At 41.3% G+C, this 15,588-nt stretch overlaps 1 protein-coding gene across 1 annotated transcript; it reads right to left on the bottom strand.

Annotated features, from left to right (window-relative positions):
• Positions 1–5,291: 5,291 nt before the first annotated feature.
• TRMU (tRNA mitochondrial 2-thiouridylase) lies at positions 5,292–15,574 on the bottom strand. Its single transcript, XM_040063355.1, has 11 exons — positions 15,487–15,574; positions 14,877–15,042; positions 12,644–12,750; positions 11,968–12,090; positions 10,658–10,830; positions 9,662–9,715; positions 9,067–9,133; positions 8,146–8,246; positions 7,048–7,192; positions 6,728–6,810; positions 5,292–5,720 (listed from the first exon to the last, which is right to left on the bottom strand). The coding sequence occupies exons 1-11, from the start codon at positions 15,572–15,574 to the stop codon at positions 5,574–5,576; spliced, it is 1,254 nt and encodes a 417-aa protein (XP_039919289.1). The 3' UTR covers positions 5,292–5,573.
• Positions 15,575–15,588: the final 14 nt, after the last annotated feature.

Genomic DNA, 15,588 nt, shown 5'->3' with positions numbered 1-15,588 from the left:
ACATGTTTCTCCTGATCCATCAGTGATGCTCTCCTCTGGCAGCTTGCAGGGAGCCACCTTAAAAGTCATCAGTCCCTGCTCTCAAAGCCATCAGTTTCAGCTCTCCTCTCGGTATCGAGTTCCCCTGCTTGCTCTGGAGTTCAAGCACCGCTGTTGAATTGTGGTGCAGAGGAGACACACCACAGGAGGACAGTCTCTGCTCCATGAAATGGTTGTGTCTTAAATAAGGCTCAACACCTGGCTACTAATCAATTCACAGATTCTTCTTGTGCTGTCTCCTTCACCCTAAAAGGTAGGCGTAAAACTAAGTGTAGCAATCTTGTATCATAAAACACCTTTAATATTTAAACCCAGTGTAGATTATTCTGATTTATTTCTAAAGGTGTTACTATATGAATAAGTACTAATAGTAGGTAAAATTATTTTCAAATTAAAAGCCTCACCTGACAGCTTTCAAACTTGTAATAGACTGATCACACAGTTTCACTACGTATAGCAAATTTGCTAACAGCCATGGAGCTGTTGGTGTGACGTGGCCTATTGAGTCCTTAGTGTTCTCTCAGAGAGGAGAGATAAAAATGTGTGAAGAGTAGTTAAGTGACTAGATTAAAATAAAAACTATCTTTAATCCAGCGCCAATCTGAAATCCACCAGATGCTACTTGGCTGGTTATCCTATTTTTTGCATACCAGTCCATTTTATATTTACAGTCCATCCTATTTTGATGTTTATAGTTTCATTCAAAGCCTCGTCCAGTGTAATGAGACCACACCAGATCACCTGAATTTGCTTTGCCACCAGGCAGGAGCTGCAGCAAGGCTGGGGACACAGCCTTTGAGATGGACAGATTTCCAAAGAGATCTGTGCTGCCCTTTTTTAGATGCAAATTTCACTGAAGTCCTTCAAATGAGAGAAGAAATGTTCCATCACTGGTTTTCACTCAGTCTCTCCTTCTGTGCTGCATGAGAAGTGGGCACAGCCCAGGATTTTCCTGCTGTGCTGGTGTTCTTTGGCCCTGGAGAGCACAGCAGACTGGGAGGCAGACAGAGGAAATCTCCACAGTACCTGCCACAGGCAAGAGGAGTACATCGAGCAATTTCCCTACTCCCAAGGACGTGGATGAACTTCCTGTGTCTGCTCTGATCAAATTTCATTGAAATAAAAAGAGAACTGGATGCACAGAGGGATGAAACACCTGGCTCCCACAAACTCAGTGCTACATACATCTAGACTCTCTTTCCTCCCTACGGGCATTCTTGGAGAAAAGGAAGAATTCACCATTTGTCTAGGAGTCCAACCTGAAGTTTCTTGATACAACCCAGATGTCCCATCTGCCAGCCAGAACTGCCACCAGTGCTGTTTGCAGACTACATCCAGCTCATGCAACCCCAGAGACACAAGCACAGGAGCCCTGTAGGAATGCAAAGCACCAGAGGAATTTCTGTCCTGAGCCCCCACAGCACTTCTGGAGAAATCCAGGACAGAGTAGTCAGGTCACTTTTCCCTTGATGAATCATCTTACTGGAAGTAGGTCTTCTGTTGCTTTTTTCCCCACAGGGACTGATATGATGTAATTACAAGACTGATATTTTCCTGGGAGCCTCCTCAAAAATGGCACTATTGAACAGGAAAGATGCCACCGAATTATCAAAGTCCAGAGCGGGGCAGCCACCTGAAAAATACTAATTTCTCCAGGAAGGGTCTGTTTAAGGGGTATCTGTCCATGTATTTCATTGTTTCTAGCACCTTAAACTTGCACAATGAGTTTTTGCATTTTTGCACTCTTTTGCATTTAAAACATTACTCTGTATGCTGCAAACCTGCACAGAACGAGGAGTCCATTCACTTGTTGCATTCTCAAGTCTCTGTAGCTGGTGCTATGCCTGTAGTAAAAAGCAAGGCATTTTAGAAAAGAAAAACCCTAAAAGTCAGTGTTCATCAGAACCTTCACATACTCAAAGAAGTGTGAGAATCTGGTATTAGTTCTCAACAGGAAAAAAAAAAAAAAATACATCTCCCTTTTACCTCCACCCATTCAAGAAATTTGAGGGTGACCAGGAACCAAATGACCTGCACAGCATGGCACAGGGGAAAGCGGGCAGGCAGGACCTGAACTCTGATGAAAAAGTGTTTTCCCTGGCCTGACCTGTGCCATGGTCTCTGCACAGCCCCAGTGAGAGCTTGGCTCTTAAAAGGTGCTGCTTCTCAGCCGGCTCATGGCTGTGCTGACAGTTCTGGGCAGCTTTATCCCTGCCGTGAGCAAACCCACCGAGGAGCAATTCTTCCGACGGACTGGCTCAGCAGAAATCTAAAACAAAAGGGGAAAACTCACCATTACTGGTGTGCTAATTGCCACCATCTCCCGGCGATGGTGCCCACGGCTGGGAGGGATGACCGTGATGCCCTGGTGCCTCCTGGTGCTGAAGCTGGAAATGGCACACCACTTCCCTGCATCACTGGCGTGATTATCGCACTTATCATAGATAATTTCATTTTGTTCAATGCTTTAAAGTATGTAAATACATATAAATGCAGAGAAAGCGTTTTTAAAATTAAGCCCGAGGCTGTTTGGTGGCTCTGAGATCCTCCTGCAGCTCATGGTGCCGTCCTTGGCTGCAGAACCCAACAGGGTCCCGCGCAAGCAGGGACAGCACAGACCCTCCATCGGCCCTTCCTGTGCTGAAGCCTCCAAGCTGAAAGGGTTCTTTTGGACAAAGAGAGGCCAGAAAATTCTGGTTTGGGAATAAAGGTGGAAGGGGAAATTGTATCCTTTACACTGAAACAGCATGATCCTGAAATCCAGCAGCAGAGGCTGTGAACCTTCATTCCAGCCCCATCTCATTGCCTTCGGGGGAGAGTCTGCACAGGAGGCTGCACACATCACCTTCCCAGCTTCCAGGGAGAGCTCAGCCTTGTCCAGAGGGGCTGGATTCAATATTCACATATACAAAAGCACAAATTTAAACGCTGCATCCAAAAATATGTTATTTTTCACTTGTAAGTATGCTAAAAATATAGAGTCACTCTAATAAGGAGGAAGGGAATAAAGCTTTATAAAAACAACAGTAGCTTTGTTCCCTGTGGTCTACAGCTAAGGAGAGTGAACACTCAGTTTGAAATGGGAGGATGACAGCTTCTCTCAGCCCTAAAAGCCAGTGCAAACACTAAGAGCCAATGCTTTTACTGCCGGACTGTACTGTGCTGCCATAGTGCAAATGAAACCCTTCACCACACCTGTGCAACATCTCAATGCTCCAAAGATCCTAAACAGGTGAAGACAGAATCACAGGAGAGCCCTGCTCTCCCTGCATGGGGACACTTCTGTCCTCCAGCATGAGCAGGGGCAAGAACACTGACACAATGGAGCAAAACCAGGAGTGCAATTAAGACAGGTTTTACACAAGCACTTCTGCAATCAAACTGCACTTGGAGTGCAATTTCTCAGCCGTTTTACACTTAGAAACACAGGTTTCAAATACATTCAAGGGGCACAACAGATATTTCAATTCAGATCCAGCCTTAGCTGGCATGAGTCGTTGTTTTTCAGTTACATGATCCTAATCTTGTTATCACATTTTCTACTTTGGAAGGAAAAAGTCCTTTTCTAAATAGTTATGCACATGAGTCTTTGAAACCAAGTATTTCAAGACCTGAAAAGCTTAATGACAATTTGAAAGTGAAATCACCTGCTTGCAATTTGTTGCCCAAGTGGCAGAAGAAATGACCAATAAAAAGTGAAAAGTCAACGAATTTTAAAAAGCATGTTGATGCTAATTTTCTGCTATAGATTTAAAAAGAAAATGGACCTGCCAGAGTGCTCTTACCCCATTCAAGCTTGATCTTGGCAAATTCCAGCCTTGGCAAAGGCTATGTGAGCGATGGTCATGAGCCTTGTAGGGCACATGGCAGCCTGACCCAGCACCAACCCCTGCTCACCTCACTCCTTTACCTCCCTGTTTCCAAGCTGCTTTGAAATGCTGCTTTCAACATGGAAGTGTGGTGCTGCTGGACACATGCAGCCTCTTGTGAAGCATCCCAAGCAAGAAGCTATTTGCAATCTGAAATTCACAAACACCCACCAACTCCAACTCACAGCAGTGTGGTGAGGTTCACTGGGAGCAAGAGCAGCCATCACCTCATCAAGTCAAAGGGCTTTGCTGTCATCATGGCAAGAGGCTGAGCTGCAGCCTGCACCCTTCTCAGACAGTGAATCTGTACTAACCAAACATTATCCATATTCACCTCCACCTCAGATGAGCATTCTTTAGCAGAGCCATGAGGTTCACTTCTGATGACAAAAATCTAAGTCCTCTGAGCCTACAAAGTTAATGGAGACCATAACTGGAGAGGTTTCTACCAAAGAGCAGCAAGTTAACTTCTGAATTCTCTGCATTAGCCATCCTGTATTACTGCTGTGTCCAATGTTAAGGATGCTCAAACAAAAACGGGCAGCAGTAGTAAAAAGCCTCTGTTCTGCAGGTGCTGTAGCTGACATTCACTGCATCCAATGCCAGCTTGGGGAGAGATGCAAGCAGGACATGGTCAACCTTTCCTGCTATGAGACACTGGCTCAGCAGCTCTCAGCAAAGCTGGGATCTCACTGCCAGTTAAAATCTCAAAATTCTACACCACCAGGAAATCCTGCTCCTGCGTAACTGTCCTTCAGGAACAGCTACCTTCTACTATCATGCTGAAAGACAGGAATTCATTTTTGCTAACTTGCTGCAATGAAGTTTTATGATAAGCTTGGGGTATCCTCAATATGTACCCAGTCTTTATAAACGTATCTAATTTGGTTGGAGTATTCAGCTCTTCCTAAGAGCACTCCATTTTAAGATATGGTAAGACCCAATCATTATCAGGTCTATCTTAAGCTTGATCCACAGTAAGGAAATTGCAGTGAATTTGCATTTTTCTCAAGCACAACAATGCATTCTCTTCTCCAGGAGACACGAAACAACCTCAGACCTCAGCAGTTAACAGAAAATTAGTCAGTTGTATGAAAACATTTAACATTCAAGACTGTTAAGCCCCTAAGATTTCTAATTCTGATTTATGTAAACATCTGAAGCAACTACTTAATACAGTTTAAGACTCCAAAGCATTTTTTATAAAACTATCCAAAATGAAAAACACGTTATCTTTTGCCCCAGTCCATTCCGAATGCTGAATTTAAACATCATTCATTCTACTTCCACAGTTCAAAGCACAAACAGAGATTTAGTGTAAAATAACATATGTACTTTACTAGGGACAGGTATATTTAAGTAAGGGGAAAAAAAGCATTTCACTTATGCATAAGAGATTTATTATTTCAGACATGATTTTTATATTAAAATTCTTGCATGTGTAACTACTATTACAGAACACCTTAGGACATCCCTTGATATGTATTAATATAAACAGCACCATACAGTCCAGCAAAATTGCACCAGACTGGCTTTAATTTTAAACTCCTTCAGTGCTAATAGTCAAGAGTTGGGACTGTCTGGTTAACTGGCCTTAAGAACTGCATTTATTATAGATAATAGGCAGCAAATTCTCCAAAGTCCTTCAATAAACAATCCCAGGTGTTATGTTGCTGGTTCTATTTTGTCAATCTCTTCCTTCTTGGCGCTTTCCTCTCGGTTTTTGCCCTGTTGCAAGGTATACACTGATGGGCCCATCCTCAGGATCTTCCCACTGCCCAGGCACTCGTCTCCCTTGTAGAACACAGCAAACTACAAGATAAACACAGGGAAAAGTCTTTTTAGCAGCTGCAAAAACCGTGGTGAGCAACTGCAGGATGTGCAAGACCCACTGGACAGTGAGCAATTTGTATCTGTTCTAAATCTTAAAAAAAACCCTGAAACAAACAAAACCCCCCAAATTACAGAGGATTTGTAAGCTCATGTGAGTGTAAATTTATGAACATGTTGGAAATTTCATCATGAACTTCTACAAGGCTATCTCAAAACTCTTCAGTTACTGAGGTGGAACAGATTGTGCTGGAAAGTTTCCTTTCCAAAGGGGATGACATACGTAATATCATCTGCATCTTCACTGGACCCTCCCCAGGGCCCCAAGGACTATGGCAGCAGACCATCTGCAAGGAAGCAACTGGAGCTCCCTGATGTGCTCAGCAGGTTGCTGCAGGAGAGGGGTGCCCAGGTCTCCTGCCCTGTCACACCACCTGGCAGTACAGAACCTGGCTACAGGCTCAGCAGCTCCTCTCACTCAGGAGCTTCTCATGCCTCTCATAAGCTCTGGCTGGATTCCTCTCAGCTTCTCTCCACTACAAACAGTTCTCAGGATATTTCCTTCCTGATGTGTCCCACAGGCCCCCAAGTATTGGGGAGGGTGGGCAGAATGCATGCTGGGAGAAGGGATGCAGGGAATGCATGAGAGCCAGTGTGCTGGAATGTGATGGAATATCTTTACATGGGCAATGTTAAAAGGCATCCCTTTTAGGCACAGCACCTCTTCTCAGCTTCCATTTCTCCATAAACAACTGATTACCAGTATTTCTAAATTTGTAAGCCAGTTTCTTTGACTATACCGGTAACAACCGATCATTAGAACTAGAAACAATCTCCCTGAAAATAGCTGATAGTCAAAATAGAACTAACCACTCTCACAAGTAAATAAATTAATTACTTTGCTCCAGCTAACAAAAAAACTACTCTGTTTTATTAGCCAGATAAGGTGAAACACAAAAATGGAAGGAAAACTACTACTAATATCTTACCTGTCCAGGTGTAATAGCTTTTGCTGGCTTCACTAGTGTTACCCACACACTCCCATCTTGGTTTAGAGTCAGGACACAAGGCACTAGAGCAGAAAATGATCAAACACCTGACATTTAAACATTATGTTCACGTTAAAGAATTTGGAAAACCAAGGCTAAACAGATGTAAGTCAAGACTACTGCACAGACTTGTTTTGTACAACACTGCAGAAACAGGAAGGCGAAGCCAAAAGCTATCCACTATTACTGCAGAGATACATGAATGCACTACCAGAGTTTCACCAACTGAGTAAGACAAAAGAAAAACAAGGTTTGAGTACCCAGTGCCATCTGGTGCCGAAATCGGAAATGACATTCCATCATCTTCTCTCTAACGAGCTCTGCCGGGGGTTCCTCTGCTATCCAGTGCACTCGGTTCGTCCTCAGGAGGTCTCTGTACAGAGCAGGGTGATCTCTTGATGGTGCCTTAAAATACGTTTATTTATTTCTGATGTTTTTGCCAAAGAGCATGTAACTTGCAAAGTGAAGCATGATATACAGAAGAAGCCATAGCACTTAAATAAGGCTAAAGCAAGCCTGAATGATTTCTCAGTCTTCTGCTCAGAGTCATGTCTCTCTTCTTTTCCCTCCAATTGCACTTCTGCCTTCTTCAGGCTAAGTTCAGAAATATGACCTTCTTTACCCTATCTCAACAAGATGTTACCTCCCTCTTCTCCAGCTTCCCAAATGAACAAAGGCATTGCCTTTGACAAACTTGCTGCAGGACGTAAACATTTTTCTTAGTGTTCCTGTCTGTTTCTTCTCAATTCTCATTTGATTATGGTCCCCTGCACTGGCATATCAGCAAGTAGCAGAACACCTCATTATAATCACATCAGTATCCAGGAAGAATAACAACTGCACGAACAGGAAGAAATGCTAGCAAGCTGCAGAACTCTGCATCACCTCATATAATTAGCCATTAACACACCAATTATTTATTATTTCATATATATATATTCTGCCTCAGTTTTCAAAATGGTAAAACTCTGTCACTGGCTCCTCACTCTTTTATTAGAAAAGCAAAGCAGCAATATATCATAAACCAAGGTAATATGCATTTTATAAACCACATCATAATAACTAAGATAAAACCCTCATGCTTCAGAGTAGAAAATGAGAGCTCAGAGACTGGCTGATTCTTTTCAGTATTTCCCCTTTCCTTGGAAAAGCTCTTTGCCAAAATCTAAAACAACTTGGTGCTCATGAAAAGCCTGTTTGGAAAAGATGTTTCATATCTGCTGATGCTATGCTAGTTGGTTCTGGTTTCCCCAAGAGGCAAGCCAAGAATTCTGCCCAGGTTAGGCTCAAGTTCCATACAGCAGCAGTCACAAAATGCATGCATGAGTCATTTGCAAACCCAGTGCTAATTAACTCACCACAAAGATATCTCCAGTGCTGACATCTTTGTCTACAACAAACCAAGCATCCTTGAGGCCTGCCAGCCGAGCCCTCTGGCCTATTGTGAAGAGGAACCAACCTAAAGAAACATGAAAATGGAATGCTGCTAGCAAATTTTCATCTTTTACTTTCAGAAGAACACATTAAAATCATTTCCCCAGAACTTTACCACTAAACAAAGAAAGACAAACCAAGCTGTCTTAGAGAAGAGGGCCAGCCACAGACTAAACTAACATCTACTTGAAATTTCGTCTGTACCTGAAACGCAAACTGAAGATTACAAATCAATCAATTTCAACTGTGGCATTCTTAGGTCTTATAAAAGACATACATTTATTTATTTCAGTTTCAATTTGTGGGTTAACTACCATTCAGTCTTGCCAGTCTCCCTTACTTTTATGTACCAGTATAACATCCTATTATCATAAATTACTTGGGAGAGGAACTCCGTTCTGGCAGCTTGAACTGAGGACAGCAAAGGAATAACACACAGGAGAAAAGGAAAAGTTAAGGTGCCCATGTTTGATGATGTCCTGCACCTCCATCACTGAGGTGCATTTCCTCCTGCAAAGTTTAGGCACTAAAGAACATGCAACTGAAGTGCAGTCATTTTGAGGGTATTAAATGAACAGTGGTCTCTTGGTATTAAAATAACAACTATTTAATATCAACAGAGTAACCCTAATAATTATTTGATTTCTTGCAATACGGAACAAATAACCAAGAATCAGTTAATAGTTCAAGGCTCTACTATTGTATACAGCAAACTTTCCATGGTTTAACAAACCAGGTAAAACCTGTAGACTCCTCTGGAATTTCCCAAAACGTGTTCCTCCAAATATAAGTGGTATTGTTCCATGTATCTAAAAGTAAGTTATTAAGGTGGGTAAGCCAATTACCTTTGTGTCTTCCCATCACCTTCTTATCTTCAATGGAAACAAAGTTACCTGGTTGAGGTTCCAAATACTAACAAAGAGGAAAAGTTAAATCACAAGACAGCCCAAGAAAACCTCATAGTATATTTCAAATTCTGTCACTACATTCTCTCAAAGCTGAAAAATAACTCTTCAAGAAGCAAACTCTGCCCAAGCAGCTTACTGACTCCTCCTTGATGCTGCTCTCAGAGAAAAGCAGGAAGGTCAGTCCCTATGAGCAGTTATTCTAGGCTTCATTTCCCCTATCCTCACAAATGTCAGGAGACAGCAGGATCCAGCACCCTGTCCCTCTCACATTCCAACCACCTGTCAGAGCCTGGCAGGCACAGGAGTGCACGTTCCCTCTTTTGCTCCAGAAAATGAGGGACAGCTGGTAGAGGGGTAAGATGCTTCCTACAGGCTGTGGGTGTCAGCGTCTAACTAGGCTTGTGACTGCAAAGGGAGGTGGCATGTTGCTACTTAGAGAGGGCCACAAACTGCTAGAGATTTTTTCTACAGACAGTGTTTTAAAAACTGAACACCAGAAGAAAAAGATTGTCAGAGATTTAGTGTTGCTCACCTCAAGAAGGAATTTTTCGAAGTTTCTTTCACCAATGAAACAGACCCCCATACTCTGAAAAAGAAACATGGAATTGAGTACACAAAAGCAGAGAAAAGCATTTGAAATAATGTCTATTAATAAACTGCCCAAGACTTTTTTGCCCTCCCATGTATCCCAAACTATCTTAGGCATCTCATAAACAAATCCACAACATCTGCTGCAACATAGATAAACTAATTCTGTACAGAATCAGTGAGAGCTGTAAGCACAGAAGTAAGAGGGATAATAGGAAGTAAAACATCTGTTCAATAAAAACATTAACCCTGGTGACTAGATTGTATGTATATTAAAAACAGACTTCTCTTTCATATTAAAGTACAAAAGTAACAAAATGATACAGTGATGGTTCATCTCTTGGAGACAAGCATTTTTAGAACCAAATAGGCTTTTCTTTTCCTTCCAGTTACTGCTGACATTCTTCAAACATCCATTTACTGAGGCTGAATATAAGCATGAAAAGCAATCAAGGCAGCATCAGCAACATAACTACTGTCTGCATTACAGGTTTTAAGATCAACTCATGAAATTTCAGTTCTCAGAGAAACATAACTTTTCTTTTTAAAGAGTAACTGTGGAAAAGCAGTATGATCCAATTTCTAAAGACACAGTGAGAAATAATTGTAAGTGAGGAAGCTTGAAAAGCTATGGAGAATAAAGAACAAAAGTTTCTCCCTTGCTGTGATAGAGGATGCTTTCCTTTAGGCTCATAGCATCCGACACATTCACTTTCATCTTAGTTCTTCTGAGATAAAACAGCAAACTAAAATACACAACTAACCACAAGCTCCTAAAAGTACTTTTAAGGAAGTAGCCAGCTATGAAAAATACTTCCCAACCTATTGTATTATTATTTTCTATAAGAAACAGACTCCTTGTCACAGGTTAAAGTTCAAAAAGCTCAGGAAAGTTGTTTTACAGATAAATACAAATCAAAAGTGTTAAGTGTTACCATGCCTCTTTTTTCTTTAGCACATGATGAAGGTCATGTTCTGCTGCTATCTTCTTTACGAAACTTTTTGTTAAATCCCCTAAAGGGAAGATGGTTTTCCTCAAAGCATCCTGCGAAATCTGACTTAGAAAGAAGGTCTGGTCCTTAAAGAGGTCAGCGCCTTGAAGGAGTTTCACAGCTGCAAAGTGAAATACATAAAACATCTCAACATAACTACTATTAATAATTCAAATTACTTCAGTATTTTGTTTGACAATCAACATCTCTGATTAATTATTTTCAAATACATGTTAGAGACAGTATTTTACATGTTTTTCAAAATCTAACAGAAACACTTCGATATTTTCTCATCACTAAAAATATCTAGAAGATTCTGGTTTTGTACTATGCAGAATCTTACAAAGACTTACACTGCCTCATCTATTTCAATAGTGCATGTGTCACTGGCAAGGACATTGACAATACAAAAAAAAAAAAACAACTTTCACATTTCCTGTGAAAGAGAGAATGAAGATTCAAATACTTTGTTTTTGTATACTGTTCTTCAGAAAGATACTGTTTTGCCCTGAAATCACCCTACCAGAAATCAATAATTTGATCAATCAGAGGAGTTATTACCAATGCTCAGAGATGAGAGCTTCACCTTTTTCTTTAAAATGGATGAAATCTCCTGATTACCCAGATGAAATAAAATCAGTATAGTTTTTCAATCACGTTCTGCCCCTTCTCTTTAAAAGTTAATAGCTCTGCTGTTGTACAAACAATACTTAGGTGTTTTTAGGCTTGAACACAAACTACAGGCCAACAGCTCAGTCACAACTGGTGATACAAAATCTCAGTCACAGGGTAAGGAAGCCCACCACAAAACACAACATCTGTATGTCACAGTCTGTCACATACGTACACCATAGGTCCAGCTGGGGCCATTTCAACTTTCCAGAAGTAAAATTAAAACAAAGAAACAAATAAACCCCTTTAAGTCTAGGGGTGGACAAATGAAAGCAGGGAATCTGTAATGTAAAATCATCACTGTGGCACCTTTGCATAGCCTTAGTTTACATATTTTTTTTCCCTTTGGGTATAGCATGCTTCTCACCATATATAAGACATTCATCTGACTCTTAAAACAAGAGTATGTACTGCTTGAAAAGTCAAGGTCATTTTCAGTAATGTAAATACCTTGTTTAGCACAAAAAACCAGCTACAAAGGCTGGGGTAATCATTGTGTATGAGGTCACAAATTCTGTGACACCAAATGCAGTTTAAATTTCTCTTTCATATGTAGGACAAAACATGAAATGAAGACACAACTCACTATTTCTAACTTCAAAACGGTTTCTGAAAAGCTTCTGCGGTCTTTTAGTATATTTCTGTTGAAACACTTCCTCATCCTCCAGTGAGGTCCTGGCATAATGCCCAGTAGCAATTGCATCTGCTCCTATTAAGGAAAGAAAAAACAAATATAAAGTAAAGGCACAAATTTGAAATTCACAGTTGAAAACATGATTGCAAACATACAGTAAGAAAAGCAGAAAGCAATGAAAGAAGAAAACCTATAGAGAAGTCTTAGACAATAATTGTATTCCTGCTATTTAAATAATGAAAACTATTCACCAGCATGTCAGCACTTGTGCTTTTGTACTTTAAGGACCACCTAAGAATGTAAAACTTAATGGTCAGGTCAATGCATGTCCACAAAGTAAGTCTGTTCCTACATATATGCAAGCTAATCTAGTGGAAGATGTCCCTGCCCAGGGCAGGGGAGATGGACTTACATGACCTTTAAAGGTCCTTCCCACCCTGAACCATTCCATGATTCTTTATGTAAAAGCAGTCTTAAAAGCAAATACTTCGCTATTATTGACATGAGTCAATAATATGAGATAAGCATGCAGGTGAACTCATGTATTTCCCCACCCTTTAAAGAGTTTGTCCCCTTTAAGCACTTCCATGGCACACACTCTGTATTGACACACTTGAAAATGTCTTACCAAGGTTATCCATAGCATAATGCAGAAAGTGGTTGAATTTGATGTGCTTGTTACACAAAATATCAGGATTAGGTGTCCTTCCCAATTCATACTCTTTTAAGAGGTCACTGTAAAATAAAGACTCAAATGTCTACCAGAATCATTAACATGCATAATACTATCAGAAACTGGACAGTATTTAAATATGAGAAGCTGAGTCCCAGAGAAGACCCAGTCACTATAAACATTTTATGTTAGAAATAAAATACCCATTAGTTTTTAACGTGCAAAAAAACAATGCTTGCAAGATTTTCTCCCAAGTGCACTGAGGACAGGGACAAATTATCACTTACAATCTTGTAACCCTGCTTTATTAAACTAATACTCTCTCTGGGCAGATGTGGCTGCCTACTGTGCACATCTTACTCATCACTCATGGAATACTTACCCTCAGAATTAAACAACCCTGCTTAATTTTTCAGTGGGACAATATGGTGGTACACACCAGGAGTGTCTCAACTGAACAGACAGTAACTTCAGCTGCAATAATGTCACCATAAGCAGTCACTCATGGGGGTTAATTTTAGATATTTTTCCTGTCCTTTTTTTTCTTTCTTCCTAGAAATTCTAAGCTTCTCGAAGTTATGTTGAAGTTTTACACTGCTGCATAATTACTTAGTATCATTCACTTGAAAACATTGAAATAATAATTAATGAAATTAAACCAGCATACAACACTACCCCGAGATACCAAAAGGCCTTATCACTACATTATTTTGTTTGTCAGGTTGCTGTCAGTAGCCACTGTACTTAAGAAGAACTGAGGGCACAGACTAGATTTAAAAGAATCTAGTAATCCTAGTATTTGGTTTTACTTTTTCCCATCTGAAACAGAATAAATTGCTTCTTTCTTATCATGTGACACTACATTAAAAATTTGAAAATAAAGCAACACATCTCTTATTTTCTCTAACAACTTTTTAAAAGTTCTGAATTCTACAACTCGTAATAATAATTAAATCACCTGGGTCTACCCAGAGCTGCCTCACACCACACTCTTATGGCACCCTAGGCGTTCTATAAAGGAGTCACCATACAGCCACCTTCACATCAATTCAGACCTTCTAGCAAAGCACAGAACCAGAGAAAGGGCAATGAAAGGTGTCTACTGGATCTCTCTCTAACAGAAAGAACTGAGATAGGCTTTGCACAAACCATGGAAAAAACAAGACCTGGAACAGTTACTGTTACAAAAGTTATTTTATGATGAATAACTCTTTAAAGAGAGATACAGAGGAAAAGTAAAATTAAGATCAGTGATGATAGTAAAGAAAAAGGGATTCTGAAACAAACCAAGACACCTGTAACAGAATGTTAGGAAACACTGTACTAATAAACCCCAAGAAGTTGTGTAGCACTTAATTATTCTCACACCAAAAGGGGGAAAATGGAGTGAACTTTCCCAGAAAAGAGCTATTTTGCTGTTTTCCTCACTGACTTGTCCGAAAGTTTGGTGCTCAGCTTGATGTCATTTCAACATGGAGTACAAGTAGCATAACCAGGTTATTCCTCGGTTTCACATAAGGGGATAACAGCTCTACTTAAAGGGGGATGATGAAGATCAGGGAACAATTTTTATGTACGTAAGTCCAGTGCATAAAAATAAACCATACTGTTATACCAACGTGCCCCTTCTTGTCCTACCTTCCAAAAAAACTCCTCAGCTTTTCCTGTGTAGAACTTCCCCAAAGTACAACAAATTCATAGAAAGTACAACAAATTCACAGAAAATCTGAGCACCCTCTTTGGAGAACAGTTTCAGATTTGTTATAAGTTTAAAGAAGCAAGGCTAGGTAGGTCACAATCATTTTGTGCTAAACTGGATTCAGCACCCATTATGTAAAATGCACCATGTAAGTTACACACACACACAATAACAGTACCCCACTAATTTTTTTTTCAAGTTGCAGTAAGGCTGGGCCAGTAAATCAGTAGTGGAAGAAATAAGCTGCAACAAAGCAATTTCTATACGCTCACACAAGAACATGTTAAAGCAAAATATAAGTTTTGACCTTAAATACAAATGAGAGAATAAATAATCCCTCAATATTTAACAGGCTGCAGGGGTTTCTCTTAGCATTGATAAAACTGCAACGAATTGCCATTGCTCATTACCTGTCCATTCTTACTTTTCATTGTAACACAATACCACACTAATATACTGAAAGACCAGCTACTGTAAATGCGTTTCTACCTGAATACTTCATTCCAGTATTCCTTCACGTAGGAAACCTGGTGAAATGGGATATCAAGCTTCTGGCACACCCGATAAGCATCTTCACAATCTCTGTCAATGGAGCAAGCTCCCTGTTCATCCAGAGGGTCCCAGTTCTTCATAAACACACCTGTCACCTCATAGCCTTGGAAATGAAGGCAAGAATGACTCAGAAAGTTAAATTCTTCCAGCCTGGACACAAAACCTGTGCTTCTTAAGAATGGCTTTAGTAACTGCATCTTACCGAAGATGCGAGTAGCCCTGTGCTACGTTTTACAGTACATTTACTGTATAGTTGTTTTTTTCTCTAGGTAATGGCTAACCCAAGCTCTCTCACAACCTCACGCCACGGTAACTCGCATCTCCCCGCCCCTCTTTCACCGCCATGCTGCGGCCCCCGCGGTGCCCTGCCCGGGGCCGCCCCACCGGCCCGAGGGGCGGCCGAGCACGGCGGAGGCGCCGCCCGGACCCGGCTGCGCGGGCACCGAGGGGGGACGCGCGGGCCCCGCAGGACGACACAGGGCAGGGCAGGGCCGGGCCCCGCCGCCCTCACTCCCTCCCCGTCCCCGTCCCTGCCCCAGCCCCGCACCTCGGCGGCGCAGCAGCAGCGCGGCCACGGCGCTGTCCACGCCGCCGGACACGGCGCAGGCCACGCGGCGGCCATAGGCCGCCAGCATCGCCCCCGCCGCCG

The sequence above is a fragment of the Hirundo rustica genome, chromosome 4, assembly GCF_015227805.2.
Source record: "Hirundo rustica isolate bHirRus1 chromosome 4, bHirRus1.pri.v3, whole genome shotgun sequence".
NCBI classification, from domain to species: Eukaryota; Metazoa; Chordata; class Aves; order Passeriformes; family Hirundinidae; genus Hirundo; species Hirundo rustica.
The sequence above is the reverse complement of the archived record's forward strand: the minus strand, read 5'-3'. Positions and strand labels throughout refer to the sequence as shown.